At 43.8% G+C, this 21,466-nt stretch overlaps 1 protein-coding gene across 3 annotated transcripts; it reads right to left on the bottom strand.

Annotated features, from left to right (window-relative positions):
- Window positions 1-115: 115 nt before the first annotated feature.
- Window positions 116-13,606, bottom strand: LOC139649169 (SLAIN motif-containing protein-like). 3 transcript variants are annotated; one of them, XM_071525502.1, is made up of 9 exons: window positions 13,500-13,606; window positions 9,272-9,942; window positions 6,085-6,221; window positions 4,684-4,806; window positions 3,720-3,860; window positions 3,103-3,432; window positions 2,210-2,353; window positions 1,376-1,673; window positions 116-1,145 (listed from the first exon to the last, which is right to left on the bottom strand). In XM_071525502.1, the coding sequence occupies exons 1-9, from the start codon at window positions 13,509-13,511 to the stop codon at window positions 1,091-1,093; spliced, it is 1,911 nt and encodes a 636-aa protein (XP_071381603.1). In that variant the 5' UTR covers window positions 13,512-13,606; the 3' UTR covers window positions 116-1,090. The 3 variants fall into 3 exon arrangements, with proteins under 3 accessions (XP_071381603.1, XP_071381613.1, XP_071381621.1); XM_071525512.1 differs by having other exon boundaries at window positions 3,109-3,432; XM_071525520.1 differs by lacking the exon at window positions 13,500-13,606 and adding an exon at window positions 10,501-10,726.
- Window positions 13,607-21,466: the final 7,860 nt, after the last annotated feature.

Raw genomic sequence — 21,466 nt, 5'->3', positions numbered from 1 at the left:
CTCCAGTTTACTGCTGTAGTGAATGATGTGACTAATATGCCTGTGATGCAAATACACATTGGCTGCATGTATTCTGAATTAAAAATAATTAGACATGCAACTATAATTTCAGGGTAGAGTTTATTAATTTTCATAACAGCTCCTTATTTTCAGAGGCACTCTGCATGAGGGTGCATAGCTGTCTATAAGGCACAAGGCCTTCGTGCATAAACATTTTCTTTATTACAGTGGTATCCAAAAGCAAACACTCAAATCCACCTCTAGATATGCAGTAAAAATGCCTGGAAAATGCAATACCATAAGAGTACCTTCTTTGACTAAGATTACCTCTGGAATTAGAAAGAGTGCTGCAGCTGAAATGCACCTTGGCACAAACAATAATTTTCCTCTTTTTATAGTAGTAGTTACAAGGGCAGTGTGGTCTACAGAAGTTACATTGTTGTGTCAGCAAAACACAAATACAACACAAATCTAAAGAGAATTTCACAATGAACCACTCAAACATTCATAAATCCACACACAGATCATTGTGGGAGATTTGGAAGATTGGACATATTGCAATTACATAATGATGAAAAGGCTGCTCCATATATTGTAGAGAAGAAGAAAAACAACAAAAATGAGCATGCAACACTCATGTCACCTTCATCTAGTAGGAATTCACACAGAAAAATGGACAAACCAGCCATGTCTTCATTTCATTTACAACAACAGGACAAAGTTATTACAACCCTTATTGTTCCAGCAGTTTCTCACAATCACCATAAAAAAATAATTGACACCAAAAAATCTTCTGGAAGCTCTGAATTGGTCCATACAACAAGTGGAGTGTGTATGTGTGCCTTCTCGTCTCGCTGCACCTCCCCCCCTCTCTCTGTGTCTGTGGGGTGACAATGTTTCATGCTAGGGAAAGAGGTGACTCTTATCTACAGATCCAGTGCAGCCCAGTGCTCCAGTCTGAATTGGGGGACGACTGAGAGGCAGTACAGTACACTTGCGTACAGTGGTTGTGTTCTTTGCACTACATGAGGTAAAGGAGAAAGGTGAGGTGGAGGTTTCAGCAGTGATCATCCTTCATCACTGTTGAGACTCAGTAACACCCATCTTTCCACGATTCATCTGAGATTTTAGTCATGCCCAAAGACCTGTCAATAAAATATGAAGTTAGTCTTCAATTCACAGTAAAGGCTATACACATGAAGGTAATTCATCAAGTCTGTGAGTTACACTAATCCAACATTTCCTCAACAGCAATTAAAAAAAATTATAAAAATTGTGATATTCATAGAGCATGAAACAAATTTGCACTGGTTAAAGGATGCAAACCACACTAAACAATTTCTCTACATCTCTCTCATTCAGTCGAAGCGCTCACCTCCTGGGGGGCTGTGAAAGTCTGCTCCTGGTGGATGTCGTGGGCGCAGCCTGTCCTCGGCCCACTGCCGGCCTCCCTGCCCCGGTCGAGGCTCTCCCTGGTAGATAGGCCCCCCCGTTGGCAGAGCCTGGTGACTGGACCCTGCGGACCCCTCCTGTGGGCGGCGCCTGGACGACCGGCAGACCTCTGGACTGCTGACGAGCCGCCGTCATGGAGCTCACAGGACCCATGGCTTTCACTGGAGCCCGGAGGGACAGAGGAGACTGGCCGCTGCTACGTAGCCGACTACAAGTCATACCTTGAGTGGAAGAAAGGCATGGTGGTATAATGGAATTTCTTTCAGACAGGTCGGAAAATGGCATGAAAAAGTAGCTTAGAAATACATCAGAAAAACAACATGAATTGTCAATATAGTCGAGTTCCGAACCCCTTCGTGGCAGCAAGGAGTTGTAGGCAAGCCTGTACCTTGGCAGGGACAGTACTGGGGTACCAAAGGTAAGTGTGGAGCAAAGTGGTGGAATACCTGTGTGGCAGGTGGGTGAAAGGGTTCTCTGGGTGGTAACAGGGTGAGAAAGGTTACCTGTACATAACCTGGGGTGTGTGAGGGAGGATGAGTAGTGAGGGAAGAAGTGGGGCAATGGTTGGGTAGTTTTGGAGAACACATACAAGTAGCTGTGACCCATGTATGGGTTGGTTAATAGATGAGGACACCTGTGGTTTTGTAGCAGTTTGGGGTGGGTGAGGTTGTGGGGTAGGTGTGATGATGTAGAGGGCCATCTGTAGGGCAAATGAGGGTACCGACTGGTGAGGGCCAGGTGAGGAGGGTAGGGTTACCTGTGGAGGGGGAGTGAGTCAGGCGGGACATGCGGTTGCCAGAGCTCTGGAGGTTAGCCTCCATGCTGCGGCTGTTTCTGACCGCCTCCAGGGAACGCAGGCTGGTGCGGGGGGCCAGATTAGGCATGCTGTGCCTCAACTCCTCTGGAACCACACATACACACCACATTCAACAACAATAGTGTTAGAGCTGCACAATATGGAAAAAAATATATTGTGATATTACAATTGTGATATGTCTTGCGATATACCTTATTTTTGCTTCAGGGCTACATTTACTAATGAAGTGGTTTAAGTTCTGCCACAACAGTTTATTGTAGAAATACATTCCAACATTAGTTTAACTTTAAATTTGGCCATGGTAATCCTCAGAATCAACCTAACCAAGTGCACTGCACACTGAATGAAATCTTAAATAACACAAACTCATTGTAGTGTCTGAGCATGTGATGTGTGAGCATGTGATAACTAAAACAAATAGCAAAAAGGAGTCCCTTCATTTGCAAACTTTGTAACTAAACAAACATTTATCTTTGCTGATATTCAGCACGGCACGGGACTTTTCAGTAGTAGCGCTAGTGTCACACAGCAGGTAAATCTTAAATAACATGGAATGGGGCAACTTGATTGGTCAGCATTCACTGCACACGCAAGCTTTACGCATGACCCTTTTGCTTGCATTTAGAACAAATGGAAAGATACCCCATTGCAATATTTACATATTGCATTCTCTGATATCGCAATATCAATATGAATTCAATATATCGTTCAGCTCTAAATCGTATATATATTATCATGGTTTTGGTACAACAGCAATCTTTGAGTTGGTGACACTGATCTGGCTGGCTTGCACCTACTGTATGAATACTGTATGATTACTGATAAATGCTTACCCTCACTCTTGGCAAATTTGAGCAGCTCTGGGCTAGGGCCCTGGAGGGAGCGTCTGGGTGTTCTTGTGCGTGGGGCACCTAGTCGACTGCTGTATTCCTGGCCGTGGTTGGAGGTGGAGGGAGACAGGCAGCGGGGTGAGCCCAGGGGCGAGGGAGTGAAGCGATGCCGACGTTGGGGCAAGGAGCAGAATTCATCTTCTTCATCTTCCAGACTATAGCTGTCAAACTCCTGGTCGCTGTATGTGCCGCCCCGGCGCAGGGACTGCAGGGAGGCTGTGGAGCTGCGCCGCGACGCAGAGGCCGAGCTAGAAGCATAGTCCTGCCTCAGACCTGACACCAAAAACACACACAGAGTTAAAAAGACGCCTGTGCACACGCAGAGCCATGCAAATACATATACACACAAAAAGGGAATCGAAACACCACACAAATTTGGGTACAAACAGGATCAAGATTCTATCTGAGGCACAAGCAAATGTTGGCACAAGCAAATGTTGGCACAAAGCCTGACTTTGGTTTGTCTCTTTCTTCATCAGCTACCTGTCATATACAGTACGGCACTCTTTAGACTTCATGGCTGCCATCCAAAACACAATGTACATAACACCTGTACTTACTCTCCTCCTGTAGGCGAGCCATGATCTGGACGTCAGTGAGGTCCTGCAGCTTATAGCCCATGGAGATGGAATCATCTGATGTGCTGAGCTCACTGTCTATGGAGGACTGGGAGCTCAGGGCTGAGTGCATGCTCATGAGGCCTACAAACACAAAGGGATAACTCTGTTACAAACTGCATCTCTCACCTCAAAGGCAATAAAATATAGATTACAATTTTTTCAAGTTATTTCCACTTCACTCAGGGAGAAACACAATTTTGAATGTGAACAGATTCTGAGATTCAGCTATGGCTCTGTGTGACAATCAGATGTGGCCCGTGTTTGGATGAACATGTTCCTCCAGCCCAGACACCCTAACTTCACCCCAGCCTTGTCCAGCGGCATTAGTCCCGAAAGGACTGTCTGCTGATGATGCACAGGAAAAGCTGTATGCAAAGTTCTCCTGCCAGGCATGTCTGTCTGACACACAGGCCCAACACTCAGACAGACAAACCGGTAACGACAACAACATCCAGGGGCATTTGGTTATGTAAAAAGTCTGGGATTAGACAGGGTCATTGCCCACAAGCCAAGCATTTACAAGTTCATGCAAAGATTTGTTATTTATAATGTTTGCACAACAACATGAGCATTGTTGGCCTTTGCACAGCTTGGTGCCACATGTTGTGCGGCATTGTGTGGAATAACAAGGGTGCAAAGTATTTATAACCATCACCACCATAAAGCCAAGCTCATATCACACATTTCAGGGAGCTTAGTAATGCACAACACAAGATAATGTGGTATCTTCAATGTCAACTCTTCAATATTACTACTCAGATCCTTTGAGAAGACATTTCAATGCATTAGTGCACATTTCAAACATCAGTTGACCTGCATCCTTACAACACCTGACGTCAATCCCAGTGTTTTTGCCATGTTGAGCAGAAATAGAGGAGCACAGTGTGTTAATGTCATGCCATACCTGAGCTGCCACAGGTTAGTAGGGATTTGTTAGTTGATTTGTGGTACCCAGGAGAGATCAGGCCCGAGCCTGCCGAGCCAGCCTCCGCCGATGGGCTGCTGTACATGTTCCTCCATCGAGAAGCTGCAGAGAACCGGAGGGGAAACATTAGATATCTGATGAGCACATCATATATGCCTCAATATGAGGATGAGTCATATCCCAGAGTAAAGAAAGAAACAACATAAAGAACAACAAATGAAGTGAAAGTGACATCAAGTTTCATTAAAGAGCGAAGTTCAATGCAATAACTTGATACAGTATTTAGCTAATGTGATATACAGTGTAATAGCAGGTGTGCTCTTCTATACTTTATTTTATATTGGCAAAAGGTTTGGACAACACTTAAGTTGGCTGCACATAAAAATGAAAAATCCCAAAAGCATAGATAGGTAGGTCATTTCACACAAGAGTTTTGGGGACAACCCGGCAGATATCTTGCTTACATAAGTAACAAAAAACAAAAAATCAGGGCATAATATCTTCTTTACTTTCAGTTATTTCATACACCGTTACTGTTGGCTCTGTCATCAGGCCAGACGTATTGTTTGTTCAGTTTGTCCAAAACTTGCTCTGTGCCACCAGGCAGTTTCATGGCCTTACAGCTGGGTAATGGTGCCATTTAAAAAGGAGAGCTGACCCAGGGGGAAGGTAATCCAACCCAGCCCATGACTTCATGCGGTCATTCAGCCCTGGTGTGAATAGCTTTGTTGTTCAAGTTCCGCAGCATGCAGGAAGTACGAGCTGCGAGCAGGATAAATAATGAATAGGGTGTGTTGGATCAAACACAATTTCTGTCCACACGCAGACATACACACTCGCTGTAAGTTCTTGAGCATGATCATACGCGCGCACACATGCACCGCTGAGGTGAGCTGTAAATAAGCCTGCAGTGCATTCACAGAAGGGGGCAGACGGTCGCCCTGCAGTGAATGTGTTGAAGTAGGCGCCTTAGAACTTGATTTAGGCCAGGTGTCTCTGAGGCAGTGACACAGGTGACAGAAGACCTCTAGACAGGAATGGGATTGTTTACAATTCAGGCTGCTGTTGTTGCTTAAAGGTTGCTATAGACTGAAGGTATGAATTAGCTTCAGGCTTGCATAGAGAAGAAATACTTTGGTTTGGGTATTTTGTATTTGTTATTTTACCTGACAAATTATGCATTTTTTGTGTTTTATGTGCAGCACATTGAATTTACTTTGTGTATGAAATGCGCTATAAAAATAATGTTTGCCTTGCCTTATAAAGCATCATAAAAAAAGTGTTTAATGCAAAAAATGCATGGATATTTTAGTTACGGTTTAATGTGTTATAGCAAAGGTCTATGACACTGGTATAGCTTATATGATACTGAATGCATACACTGGTCCAAACGGTTGATCAGGGTCCGACAAGCCACTTCTGTCTCTGGGCTCGGGTGGTCAAGAACCTTCCGACACCACTTCAATGGAGACTCTGGGCCTGGTTCTGCCACTTGCTTTTTTGGAGACACATACAACCTGAACAGAGAAGGAAGAAATTTAACAAATTAAATGGATATTGAAAGGAAGAGGGAAAGAGAGAGAAGGAGAATGAGCAAAGCAATGAGAAGATGGAAAACAGAGGCAGAGAAAAAGAAGTACGAGGCAGAAGTATAAGTACAGAAGTAAGCCTAATTTACATTTTATTGAACTTGCTTGTCAAGAATGCCTGCCACTAAACGTAGAGCAGAATGTTTGGATAAGAACAAGCCAGGAGCTTAACGTTTTTCACTGGCCTGTAAAGTATGCACCTAATAACACAGAATGTGTTACAGTGTCTGTAACACATTCTACAGGACGCATGACTTAGGCATGACTGAGCAGAGGCAGAAACACATTATCCATTCAGAACACTTAATCACCTACGGATCACCACTGAAGGGTTATCTCACAAAAGGACTCTGTGAAGTAGTAAAGTTTTCACATCAAACAAACACCCAGGCTCACAAGTGTTTTGTCTGAACCGACTGATACAATCAGAGCAAACAGCAAGTGAGTAAATACCTCAAGCAAGTGGTGCAGCCTGCACCCCATCACAGCCTAAAACAATCTTGCTCTTTCTACCCTGTTCTGCTGAGGTCGGTCCAAATCTGTCCTGTCTACTCCTGCCCAACATATCAAGCTTGAATTACATCTTAGCCAAGGTAGTGGCTAACCACACTCAGCCGTAGCAGCAGTGGTGCTATGCTCTGTCTTTTGCATTATCCTATCTCTAAATGAGGCGTCTTCTGCTTGGGCTCTGCGGTCACTCTGCATTAAATTCCACTGCAAAAAGACTCAAAAACAGGAGCAGCACATCCATTAAGGACCAACATGCCAGCCAAGCCTGCTGGTGTCTCCGATGCGTTCTCTGAGATTTGTCCAGTGTTGCCCCATGCTAGCGTCTGGCCCCAATGACAGCAAACAACCATTGGTCCATCAGAACGTTTGAACCGGCGGTCACATGGGCTGGGCCTTTGAGTCGGACACACAAAGGCCCACACTGACTGGTTCTGGACCAATCAACTACTAATCATCTTCCCATTGGGCAAACACAAAAGGGCCCATCTCCCACTGGGATGAGCAACAATGCAGACAGCAATATCCAGGTCACACGTCCTGCTGGAGAGCATAGCTTCTGTGCGGGGGGGGGGGGGGTGAGAGCTACTTCTAAAAGTCAGGAGTGTTGGAGTTTAGGACGCTCTCTGTGTCTTTTAGGCCTGCATGTGGAATCTAATAGGTTGGAGGCATCCTGACATGTAGTTTTTGCTAAGTTTACAAGACTATAAAGTTATGATTTTCCATAAGTAAACATACAAAGTAGGGAAAAATGCCTCACTCAACTCAAACAATTTAGTCTGAAAAGGAGTTAAATCATACATTTATGGACACTCATATAGAGCTTTTGGATTGTGTGTCATTTGGGAGGCTCACTCTTCTCTTGCACAGATGGGGTCCTACTTATCTAAAGCCCACAATGACAACAGTTCCTTACGTTCCTCTTAGCGCCAAAATTTCTGTCTCTGCTCCAGTCTCGGTCATAGTGGGCCCCCCGGATCACATGCTGAGCAATCCCACCCAAAGCAGTTTAGCCAGGCAGCAGCGTCCAGCCCAGAGCAGATCAGATTATGTCCCTGTGTGGATTACTGGATGTTGTGGCTATGATAACCTCGTGAAGCACATATGGTATGGCTAATGATGCCGAAACTGAAAATAAGTCATGAATGGTTTGGCCGTTAAGCCCCATGGCTGAGCTGCTAAAGTAGCTACCAGGAAAACAATATGCTACCTGTTTTAGACAATACAAAATGGACAGCGTAAACAATACTCCAACACAAACATGTCTTGACTGATCTCTGGCAGCATGAGGCAAAATAAAATTAAGATGGCTTATTTGTAATTAGCCTTCTATTACTGTTCCTTTTGGGTAATTAAATCCTGCTTATTCAATTCCAGCAAATCAGCCAAGCTCTTCTTGTCCCAAAACAAGACTGCCTGGAATTTGGTAAGCATCAACTGGACCAGCACTCAGGAATGAACTAATGCCGATATAGCTTTGTGGATATTTAGGACATTGTATAACAAGGCTTGGGGATTACAGATCTAGGCCTGGTCAACTCAAATCACACACATCTGAAGTGAATTCCTAAAACAAAACAAACCAAAAAAATGGTTGTTTTCCGTGGCTCTAAAGAAGTGAGCCTAATGCATTTCTCACTCTGTAAAGGTCTTGCCAAGCAACAATAAAGAACTGTTGCTTTGTGTCCAACTGAAATCTGCCAAGCAAGTGGCAGTTAGGTCATGCTTGTTGATTACCCAGCCTATCAGAGCTACTGTAGTCTGTAAGAGCCGAGCTCAGCTGAAAGGGAGCACCAGCCTCCTCCCACTCCTGTATTCACATGTCAACAGCTCCCGGACTAAATCACACAGCCTTGGCATCCCAGGATGTTTTCATTTCCTTTGCTGCCTCTGCCTCACTCCAGTGTCCATCTTCTCTCTCACTTCTCCATCACTGGCCCCTTTTCGTTCCCTCTTCGCCACACATTCAGAGTTGCTGATCAAAGAGTTTGCCACTGACAAGCAGAGCTTTGCGTGTACAAGAATAGCTCAGATAAGACTCTCCTCGCTTCTGTGGATGGGAGAAAAAAAATTCTCTCTCTGCCAAGCATTAAGTCAAATTTCAATTCTAAATAACCTAATGCTACAGTCATTGGGAGAGTAACCCGCTTTAAAGAGCGGGGTTAAACTGAACAGCCACAAGTGACTCATTTGGCTGCAAGGGCTGTTCTTCGTATACACACGCACACATAACAGACAATCCTGGGTATGGCATCAGTGAACTGTGTAGACAGCATTCACCATGTCTCTCCACTGAAGCTAAAATCATATGCTCTACATATTTTGTATGTTCCTCATCTCTTTCATCTGCAGTGATTACAAAAACGGTTCATCTCTGACAGAGCTAGATGAAGGATAAAACAAACAGGTGGGACAAGGAGAGGCTGTCAGAGCATAACTGGAGATCAGAGAGTGCAGATGATGAAACCTACCAACTGTCCTCGTCGTCTACCTCTGCGCACTCATCTTCCAAATCTAGGACGTCCACTTCGTCCAGGGCAGTTTGGTCCACCCCTGAGTCGCTCTCTGCAAGTGTCTCTGAATCATAACTATCCTGAGAGGGGCTCTCCGGCGTCTGGATTTGCACCTGGCTCTGTCCCGGTCCGTTACTGCAGGGCAAGGTCAGAAAGCCCCCGCATGGCCCGCTGCCCCCCTCTTCCTCCTCCTCCTCTTCCTCCAGCCTGATGGCCACAGGGAGAGGAGACATCTCTTCGCTGCTGCTGCTGTCCGGCGGCGGCGACAGCTCAAAGTCTCTGTTGCCCAGCTCACTGCTGTGCTCCAACATGAGGTGGGAGTTGGTCACCCCTTCACAGGACAGCCTCTCATTGATATTGGTGCCAGCTGTGAAGTTGCTGTTGCTGCTGGCTCCTCCGTGGAGAATGTTCTTGCTTCCCCTGTTGCGGAGCGTCTGGTTCTGGACCTCCAGTCTACGAACGAGCTCCTGCAGCTTGCGCACCTCCTCCAGCTCCACCCCTGCTAAGTCCTGCTCCTCCTCCTCCTCCTCCTCGTACCCGGGCTGGGAGGTCTCCATGAGGCCACTGGAGCTGCCATTATCAGGCTGTTGGACCACAGTGGCGCTGTCCGGGACCACCATGCTCCTGCTCTGCTGGGAGGAAGGAGTCACACAATGATAACACAGCCAACTGCTAGCTTGATCATTTACAACACAAGAAACACCATGGGGGACCACGCTAGATAGGGCTACATGCATTCACATTACTTGTTAGTAAATGCACTATTACAGTATCGGCCCCTGTAAAGATTGTAAACAGTAGAGCAGCTACACAACACAAGACAACTGCAAACTAGAGATAGGTTTTCAGTAAAATATCTACTTCAGAGACATGCAAACCGTTTGGACGGGATCTCACCGCTTCCCCACCTTGTCCATAGTTCAACGCGCCACTGATAACGCTAACTAGCTAATTTCAGCTAGCAATCAATAATTACCTCACGCCAATCATTTTGCCGTAGTAACTCTGCAACTGCAACTAATCCTAGCTAGCTACTGATGCACTGAATCAAATACAATCCCGAGCTGGGAGACTGCATTAGTTGTAATGAAATATATTAATTCATATGCATATGTTTGAGCAGTTTGGTTAACGCTAACGTAGCTTAGCTCAGCTAGCCTGCTAGCACAGTAGCACAACAATCCTACCGGTGAGTGAGCCGTGTTGTCCCTGCGAGGTGATTGATCTCGCCCGCTGGTCAGAGCTTAAAATCTTCTATGCACTAGTGATTGCATGAATCAAGCAGCTAATTACAACCGCTGTCTATGTAACTGGTTACTGAAATGGCCCAAAGCTGTATGATTGTCTACACGCCGGAATAAGCCTTAGTTAGTCCATGTCCTCTTGTTTCAACAGCTTCACCGATAGCGTTCACCATCTCTATTTCGCTAACTAGCTTGTTGGTAGACTTTAGTTAGCCCAATGATCAGACCTACAGCAGTACTAGACCCTCCCCCTACGTGTTTTCCCTGTTATTTGGCGTCCCCTATGGGACGCATCTAGTACCACTATCTCAGATGGTGTAGTCCCTATTGTAGGCACCAGGTGTCGCTGTTTGTTAAACGGCGGTAACATACCATTGTACTAACTGTGAGGAACACACAAGTTCAATAAATCATCGGTAATAATTAAGAAGTAATAATAATTGCCATTCTTCGGTCAATAAAAACATTACTTGGACAGAAGGTAAACCATCGAGTAAAGTAGGTGGTTGTTAAGTAACACACAAGTAAGTAATAATATATAAATAGACTAAGTGTATATAAATAGCCTAAGTGTGAGTGGTCAGTTTTGGATACTGTTGGATCTGTTCTGTTCTCAGAGTCTATCAACCACAGAAAAATACTAGCCTATGTGCTCAGGCAAGTAGGCTATAAGTCTGGAAATTAGGAGGAAGTCTAGATACTTCTGATTCCTTAAAATTATGTAATGAGAAACCTGTGGACCTGGAACCTGTGAAAAAATCAGTGATGGTAAATCTGTATTTTTTCAAGAGCACGTGTTAACAAGTAAGCAGATGTGCTGGGCCTTCCTTGTCTTGAGGCATTTACACTGTGGCTGTATATTATTCCTCTATGTAGCTGTAGCCAGGATAGTCAGGAGAGAATACTAAGGTGGTCTGAGTAAATACTACAACCAAAACAACTTGTGCTGTGTAGCCTGTGTAGTTGTGGAAATTAGTTTATAAAGTTTATTTTGTTGTATCAACTGCACATAATAAGTATATGTTTATTATCGTCTTTATCCTGGGAAGCATGTTGTGGACAGATTTTGTCAAAAGACCCCTGCTTTGCTTGAAGTCTACTTCTTTCTGTTTTTGTTACACAATCTGAACATACAAGGAAGTAGTTGTGACACCAAACGTTCCTGTATAACTTGTTTGTGGGTGAGATTAATCCTGCGCTTTATCACACTATTGACAGAAGCACAACACGTGGATCAACAAGCTACAATTAGGAGAACTAAAGGGACAGGCATTAGGCCAGTAGACCTGAACACAACGCAATGCACTTGTGAATGTTTAGGTTCTTAAGAAACATGGCTCATGACTGATTGTCTTGTTTTGGATACATCTGATAGTAGGTCTGTTTCTTCCTCTTATCACTTGTGTCCTCATCTGTTCCCCCTGTCTTTTACTGCAATCTCTAACATGTAGTGACTTTGCACAGACAGGCCTGATCCTCAGAGACCACAGAAGAAGAAAACAACATATCCTACATTCCTTCTGTTTTTGGAGCCTTCATGAAATTATTACTGAAATCATTATCCCTTTGATATAAAAGTATATTTTTCATGACAAGATCCTCTGACAGGCATCATTTCAACTGAAGGAAAATTTCCCTAATTCTTTACATATATTATAAATCTAAATCCCTCTTAAAGCCTCATTAGATAGTAGACAGTATGTCTTTGCTCTCAAGTAGTCGCACGCTGCAGTGCGAGCATGTTCAAGCAGGCCTGTAGTGGAAAAATCCACAGACATACTCTGAGAAAAGAAAAAAAAAAACAGACATGCTCAGGCACAGATGCATTAGATGCCTTCTTCCTTTGTCAGATTGGACTTTTGCACACTGCAAAGGCTTGAGATTCATGTGAACATACACTACCAGTCAAAAGTCTGGACACACCTGATTGAATGCACTATGTTTTTCATGAACATGAAGTTTCTTAAAGCCATTTTGATCTAAAGGCTTATGCTTAAATGCTTGAAATTTGTTTCCTAGACAAATATAAATGGTGAAGTTGATGCCTATATATGAATTTAAAGGCAAAGGATGGCTCCTTTAAAGAATCTAAAATATAAGATTGTTTTGATTTGTTTTTGTTTAACACTTTTTTGGTCACTGCATAATTCCATTTGTGTTATTTCATAGTTTTGAGGTCTTTACTATTATTCTAAAAAGTGGCAAATAGTAAAAATAAAGAAAATATGGTGTGTCCAACTTTTAACTGATAAAAGTAAATGCAAGGCCCCCGTCCATGAAGGCTAAATTCAGATATTAAAACTCCTTGCTCCAACCAGGTATGTATGATTAATACCTGCAGGCCCAGACCTGCTGTAAGACCAGAAGTCGTCCTGCATGCTGACTGGGTCTCACTGAACCATACACAACTCAAGTACAACTTGCATGCAAACAGGATAGTGGTGCTTACTACCTGTTATAATTCTTTTCTTATGAAATAAATACCAGTTTCATGGAAATGCAACCTCTCCATTACGCAAGACTATAGCGCTTTATCAGACTATTGACAGAAGCACAACATGTGGATACAATTAGAAGAACAAATAGGACAGGCATTAGACCAGTAGACAGTGTGAAAGTTTAGTTTTAGGCTCCATGACTGGCTTTATTGTCTAGTTTTGGATGAATTACATCTGATAGTATGGCTATTTCTTCCTCCTATCATTTACTTGTGTTCTCATCTGTTCCCCCTGTCTTTTACTGCAATGTCTAGCATGTAGTGACTTTGCACAGATAAGCCTGATCCTCAGAGACCACAGAAGAGGAAAACAACATTGTAAATGACGGTAGATCGCTTTAAGACTGCCCTAGCAACCAGTTGTTTACGTTGTGACGTCAGCGGAAGAATGCGAGTTGCAGAGATAGCGGGAAATAAGGCTGCTAATTATGGCTGCGTTACTCACCTTTGCTTCCATTCCCGTTTCTTTTTGATGGTTTTATAAAGTGTTATTAGAGTTTACCGAGTGAGTTTCCCTGTCTTGACACTGTATTCTTAGCCATGTACTGTTTACATTCTGGCCAGTTGTGCCGCTGATATTTCACGTTGTTACAGACATGTTCTATTGTTGGTTTAAACTCAGGCAAGACCCACAGTGTGGCGATACCTACGAGGTTTTCTTAAAATATAGCACCCTTGGTAAGCGGAGCGAGGTATGTAGCCTTCAATTTATGTGCAAGTATTACAAAACCTTGAAGTGTATGTCTTTGTTTATTTTGTAGCGTCATTGAAAGTAATGCTGCTTCTAATTAACTAATGTCAGCTATTCTACACATGACAGTCCAACAGCACTAATTTACTATATCAGTGTCTGTGAATTTAAGTTTAATACATACTCTTTTGTCTAACAAAATGTATATGTTATGGATTAAAGTGCATTAATTGTACTTATATAGTTAAAACACTAAAACTGGATATTAAGTCATACAATTTACTTAGAGCTTATTGTATTTCACTGTGCTCAGTAAAGTGCCTTTAAAGCAACAATTTATTACACTTGTGAAACTAAAAATAAGCATTTGTCTTTTGTTTTGTACTTTCATTTATAGTTTTCACGGTGCTCATCAAGGTGTTCGAAGAGACAATAAAATTAAGGCACCCGTCAGAGACTCTCTGCGTATTGATTGATTCCAAGGGCAGCTACAGTGAAAACTCGACGCAACATCTGAGCTATCCAACACGTCTGTGCTGTCGTCGCCTATGGTGAGCAGATGCAAGAACGCCTGATGTCAAGCAGTCGACCCAGCCTACGTTTCTGCACCCAGGCAAGATTTGAAACGGACTGCACACCAAAAGTACAGATGTTACAGATGCAGCGAGAGACTTTGGCTAACAAAAGAAAATAAAGATTGTACAGTGAGAACACTTTAAGCATTTAAACCAGAAAAGGGGTATTATCTCATAAAAGCATAACTCCTGAACCTTGTGATATTGAAAACGTTTAAAAAGGGAAATTGTGTGATTGTTGATAAATTACATCTTTTCTCATCACAATTTTAACTTATCTCTGCTAAAATCTTTTGAATATCCAAAATTGCAAATCTCTGACTGAAATTGTATTGCTCAGTGCTAAGGGTAGATCACTGCTTACTGAAGTTTGAAAACCGATAAAGCATTCAAGAACACAGTTAATTAAGCAGTTACACAACCCAGTTAAAATGTCATCGCCTGATCGGGAAATGAGCAACCCTGCAAACACACAACAGGTCAGATCAAGCTCCCGTGAAAGAACTTTAACAGAGAAAGGTCAGGAGATGCATGACCAGGAAGCTAAAAAACATGAGAAAGCCTTCAATAAGAGTTACGATTCCTGGAAACAAATAGCAAGGGAGTCCAGGACAATACTAAAAACATTTTGTTCACAAGATGACCTCGATAACATCCAACAAAACATTAAAGACAAACATGACACAGTGCGTCAACATTACGAGCCCATTAGACGCGACCGTACTACTACTCCAGACATTGTTAAGAGAATGGATGCTTGTGTCACCCTGACAGCCGAGATCCGTGATCTTGTGAGTAAACGACTAGAGACAATTAAAGAGGCCTATAATGATCAACTCGAGAAAGAAAGGGTGAGGATGACACTAAATAAGGATGAGTACGGGTCCATCTTTGGATGCACAAATACTGAGACAATAATCTCAGGGTTATCAAAGAAATCAGAAACCCACTCAAGGGCCTCCTCTGCAGTCTCTAGCAAACGAGCAGATGCAGAAGCAGAACTTGCAGTAAAACTAGAACAAGCAAAAGCTATGCAGAAAATCCATGCTCAACAAGCAAAACTGTGTAAACTAGAGAATGAATGGAAACTCAGTGAAACAAAAATGTTGGCGGAAATAAGGCAGAAGGAGGCAGAGATGCAACTAAGGCTGGAAGAGGAGAAGACAAGGTTACAACAGCTACAAGTAGAAAAGGAGGTTGAAGTAGCAGCAGCCCGGGTGAGGGCTTATAATAATCTTGAAGGTGATGTTAAGAATTATGGGGAAGAAACTGATCATGAGACCTACTCTGCTCACCAAAAGATTGAATCCAGAACTTCACTAGACCCAAAAGCTGTGTCATTCCAGCCTCAACAAGCATTCCCTGAAATATCGACAACTCAGGATACGGTCAGTCTAGCTCAGGCTATTGCAAGCTCTTTAAGTGTAAGCCGGCTGTCCCCCCCAGAACCAACAACATTTACTGGTGACCCCTTAAAATTTATAGACTGGAAGATGTCCTTTATGGCCCTTATTGACCGGAAGCCCATCCCAGCTTGTGAAAAGATGCTCTACCTTAAAAATTATCTTGCTGGAGAAGCACGCAAAGCTGTGGAGGGATTCTTTTACAGAAACTCAGAAGATGCATACCAGGGCGCCTGGACTGTGCTACAGGAGAGATATGGAAACCAGTTTATCGTACAGAAGGCTTTTCGAGACAAACTTGTGAGATGGCCCAAGATCGGTGGAAATGATCCTCTTGCACTTCGAGAATTTGCAGACTTCCTAAAAGGCTGTGTTGAGGCTATGCCTCATGTCAAAGGATTAGCCATCTTAAACGACTGTGAGGAAAATCACAAGTTGCTTAAAAAAGTACCTGACTGGATTGTGCACAGATGGAGCCGAATTGTCGTGGAAGAGCTGGACGCATCTGGAGACTACCCAAGTTTTGTACGGTTTACAGAGTTTATGCAAAAGGAAGCCCGGATAGCTTGCAATCCCATCGCCTCTCCACTCCTGTTGAACCTCAAGACCACAGATGATAGGTTACCCAAAAGAGCCAAGGCTCTAAACACAAGTACTCAAATGAAGAATTCCACTTCAGAGACACAAAGAGCAACCAACTTTAAGCCAAAACCACCTTGCCCAGTTTGTCAGGATGAAACGCATGGCGTGGCTAAATGCCCCACCTTTGCAGCAAAACCCATTGAAGACAAAAAGGCATTCATTCATGAAAATCGTCTCTGCTTTGGGTGCTTGTGGAAGGGACACATAACCAAAGATTGCAAAAGGCGACACACGTGTGGCACATGTGGCCGGCGTCATCCTACCTGCCTGCACGACGAGAAAGGCAAGGCGTCTATGGAAGCATCTAAGAAAAGTCCCACTTCCACAGAAGACTGTGCAAGGCAGGAAGTCCACAAGGTGATGTCCCACACATTGATTCAATGTACATCCTCCACTTCCGGTATTGTCCCAGTCTTTCTGTCATCAGTGGAAGAGCCACAGAGAGAAATTCTTACCTATGCTCTACTCGACACACAGAGTGATTCCACATTTATTTTGGAAAATCTACTCAATGAGCTAAATGTGAATGCTCCACCTGTGCAATTGAAGCTTAGTACAATGACAGCTATCGACACTATCATAGCAAGTAAGATTGCCCGTGGCCTACAAGTTAGAGGAATCCACTCTGAAAACCACATTCAGCTACGTCAAGCCTACACTAGGGACTTCATTCCAGTTGACAAATCTCACATCCCAACTGAGAAGACAGCGCTGCTGTGGCCACACCTGAAACACTTAGCTGACAAGTTATCACCACTCCAAGACTGCGACGTGGGACTGTTGATCGGATATGACTGTCCATCAGCACTAGCACCCTTGGAGGTCATCACAGGCGGTGAAAATGAACCATTCGCACAAAGAACTGAGCTCGGCTGGAGTATAACAGGCTCATCTAATCCCCATCTCGATAGACAGGGAAGCCAGAGTTTTGTACATCGAGTTGCAGTGAAGGAAATACCAGCTCCATCAGCCACTGACGTTCTTAAAACCCTAGAGTCAGACTTCAATGAGAGGAACTATGAAGACAAGTATGTGTCACAAGACGATGTTCGCTTCATACAGCTCCTTAGTGGCAACATTAAGCAGAAGGAGGATGGGCATTATGAGATGCCCCTCCCCTTCAAGGGTAGCACCCTACCTTCACTACCAAACAACAAGAAACTGGCTACTATTCGCCTGCAGCATTTAAAGAAGAAATTGAAGGCCAACAAACAGTATTACGACCACTATAAGGCCTTCGTGGAGGAAATGATCAAAAGAGGTGATGCAGAGCCAGTCACCACAACACCCGAGGGAGAGACTGTGTGGTATATTCCCCACCACGGTGTATACCACCCACAAAAACCAGACAAGCTAAGGGTTGTGTTCGATTGCTCAGCAAAGTTCTGTGGTGTTTCTCTAAACGACACTCTACTGACTGGCCCCGACCTAATTAACTCCCTAGTGGGAGTTCTTTGTCGTTTCCGGAAGGAAGTTGTGGCCGTGATCTGTGATATCGAAAAAATGTTTCATCAATTCTTTGTTTCTCCTGAAGCACGGAACTACCTGAGGTTTCTCTGGTGGGATGGCGCAGATTTGGAAACAGAACCACAAGAATATCGGATGGCAGTTCACCTTTTCGGCGCTGCCTCATCTCCTGGATGCGCGAACTTTGGCCTGAAGTATTTGGCACAGCAACACAAATCTGATCATCCTTCGGCATCAGCCTTTGTCGAGAAGAACTTCTACGTAGACGACGGGCTAACCAGCGTTCCATCAATCAAAGAAGCCAAGAAATTGATCATCGAAGCACAAAAACTGTGCAAAAGAGGAGGTCTACGTCTGCATAAGTTCAACTCAAATAAGAAAGAAGTCCTCAACTGTGTGGATCCCTCGGAAAGGGTAATAACTGCTAAACCTCTTGACCTCAGTCTGGATGCAGCACCTGTAGGACGTGCACTTGGTATTCAGTGGTCGATTGAAAATGATACCTTCAGCTTCAACGTCAACTTAAAGGACCAGCCTTCAACTCGCCGTGGCATTCTGTCAGTCATTGCCTCTCTGTATGATCCACTGGGGTTTGTCTCCCCATTCACCCTGCGTGGAAAGTGTATCCTACAGGAACTGTGCCGTATGGGCATTGGATGGGATGATCCACTTCCTGAGGATTTATACCCACGGTGGGAGGAGTGGAAAAATGGTCTCCGGAAGCTGCAGGAAGTCACGATACCAAGATGCTATCATCCACAAAACTTTGGCAACATCGTGAGGACAGAACTGCACCACTTCTCGGATGCCAGTAATGTCGGGTATGGTGCTTGTTCCTATATTAGGTACATAAATGACAATAATGAAGTCCACTGCAGCCTTGTGATGGCCAAGGCAAGAGTTGCACCCACAAAAATCACAAGCATTCCAAGGTTGGAACTTTCAGCAGCTGTAGTCTCCGCCAGAACAAGTGTTATGTTAAAAACTGAACTTGAAATGAAAATTGACAAGGAGTTCTTCTGGACAGACTCTCAAGTCGTGCTGGCATACATCAATAATGATGCACGAAGGTTCCATGTATTTGTCGCAAATCGCCTTCAACTGATAAAGGAAAAAACAAATCCCAGTCAGTGGCATTATGTTGACACGACAGAAAACCCAGCTGATCATGCCTCTAGAGGTCTTCATGCCTCCGATATCTCCTCAACAATCTGGATGTCAGGACCCAAGTTTCTGTGGGAGCGAGAAGTGAAACCAAGACCTACCTTCTCTACTGAACTGCTGGTTGGCGATCCTGAAGTTAGAGCAGTTCAGGTAACTGCAACCACGACCAATGATTGCTTCAACATTCTCAGTTGTCTAAGTAGATTTTCTTCTTGGACAAGGCTCCTAAAGGTCGTTGCGAGAATTAAGAGGCTGGCATCTAAGCAAGAACACCACAGTGACCTTGTGACCATCGAAGAACGTGAGAGAGCGGCTGAGGTGGTAATCAAGCTTGTCCAACAGCAAGCCTTTCCTCAAGAGATGAAGACACTTAAAAGAGGAGTCAGTCTTCCAAGTTCAAGTCCTCTTTTTCACCTCGACCCTATTGTGGATAAGGGACTCCTTCGTGTTGGTGGGAGGCTAAAGAAGTCATCTCTCAGTCAAGAACTAAAACATCCAGTCATTCTTCCAAAAAACTGTCACATCACCAAGCTCATTCTGTCCCACTACCACGACAGAATTTGTCATCAAGGCCGAAGTCAAACTCAAATGGAGCTCAGAGTAAATGGTTTTTGGGTCATTGGTGGGAGCAAATCTGTTGCCAGGCTGATACACAACTGCGTGAGATGCAGGAAACTCCGACGACCAGCAGAGGAACAACAAATGGCTGAGCTCCCTAAAGAACGTGTTGAAGCCTCAGCTCCTTTCACATACTGTGGTATGGATGTGTTTGGCCCATTTGTCATCAAGAGAGCCCGTAAAGAATGCAAGAGGTATGGATTGATCTTAACTTGCCTCTCTTCCCGAGCTGTTCACATCGAAATGCTTGAAGATCTGTCGACAGATACATTTATCAATGCCTTGAGGTGCTTCATTAGCCTCAGAGGAGCCGTTCGCCAACTCCACTGCGATCATGGCACAAACTTTGTGGGAGCCAGAAACGAGTTCAGAGAAGCACTCAAGCAATGTAACACCAAGGAACTTGAAGTTTTCTTGGCTGATAAACAATGTGAATTCATCTTCAATGCTCCCTCAGCAAGTCATGCCGGTGGTGTCTGGGAACGCCAAATCCGGACTGTGCGAAACGTGTTGAATGCCACTTTCTGTCAGTGTCCAGGCAGACTTGATGACGCTTCACTTAGAACACTATTCTACGAAGCTATGGCCATTGTTAACAGCCGTCCGTTAAATGTAGATGGAATCAACGATCCTAAATCATTGGAGCCCTTGACGCCCAACCATCTCATCCTGATGAAGTCTAAGGTTGCTCTCCCACCTCCTGGGAAATTCGTAAAGGAAGATATGTATGCAACAAAACGGTGGCGCCGAGTGCAATATTTGATTGAACAGTTCTGGAGTCGCTGGAAGAGAGAATACCTCCTGAACATTTCTACACGGCAGAAGTGGCATGTACCCCGGCGCAACCTCAAAGTAAATGACATTGTCATTATCAAGGACGACACTCTTCCAAGAAACCAGTGGCAGCTAGGAAGAGTGGTTGAAACAATGGAACAGGGTGATGGCTTAGTTCGTAGAGTCAAGGTACAAGTTGGAGAGCGGAAACCACCAAGGAAATCAGATAGTCCCTTCAAACCTTCCATCTTTGAACGGCCCATCCAGAAGTTAGTGCTCCTTCTCGAGAGTGCATGACTCACTATATGCGTGATTCCCTTATGCAAACCTCTAAACATTTGCAAGATCAGTAAGCAGTGACGTAGGCATTATAAACCTAAACTTTCTAATTGTGCAGCTTTAAGAAGAGGCCATTCATTATAATCTAGAAATCATGTATGATTCATGTAGTCTTTGTTAACTTAACTATGTTCATTCATCATAACATGATTGGTGGGAGTGTAAATGACGGTAGATCGCTTTAAGACTGCCCTAGCAACCAGTTGTTTACGTTGTGACGTCAGCGGAAGAATGCGAGTTGCAGAGATAGCGGGAAATAAGGCTGCTAATTATGGCTGCGTTACTCACCTTTGCTTCCATTCCCGTTTCTTTTTGATGGTTTTATAAAGTGTTATTAGAGTTTACCGAGTGAGTTTCCCTGTCTTGACACTGTATTCTTAGCCATGTACTGTTTACATTCTGGCCAGTTGTGCCGCTGATATTTCACGTTGTTACAGACATGTTCTATTGTTGGTTTAAACTCAGGCAAGACCCACAGTGTGGCGATACCTACGAGGTTTTCTTAAAATATAGCACCCTTGGTAAGCGGAGCGAGGTATGTAGCCTTCAATTTATGTGCAAGTATTACAAAACCTTGAAGTGTATGTCTTTGTTTATTTTGTAGCGTCATTGAAAGTAATGCTGCTTCTAATTAACTAATGTCAGCTATTCTACACATGACAGTCCAACAGCACTAATTTACTATATCAGTGTCTGTGAATTTAAGTTTAATACATACTCTTTTGTCTAACAAAATGTA

Source organism: Centroberyx affinis, unplaced genomic scaffold, assembly GCF_046629955.1.
Source record: "Centroberyx affinis isolate AG114_WGS23_722 - 3 ecotype Tasmania unplaced genomic scaffold, CSIRO-AGI_Caff_v1 ptg000108l_1, whole genome shotgun sequence".
NCBI lineage: Eukaryota > Metazoa > Chordata > Actinopteri > Beryciformes > Berycidae > Centroberyx > Centroberyx affinis.
Note: the sequence above shows the minus strand (reverse complement) of the source record. Positions and strands in the feature narration are given on the sequence as shown.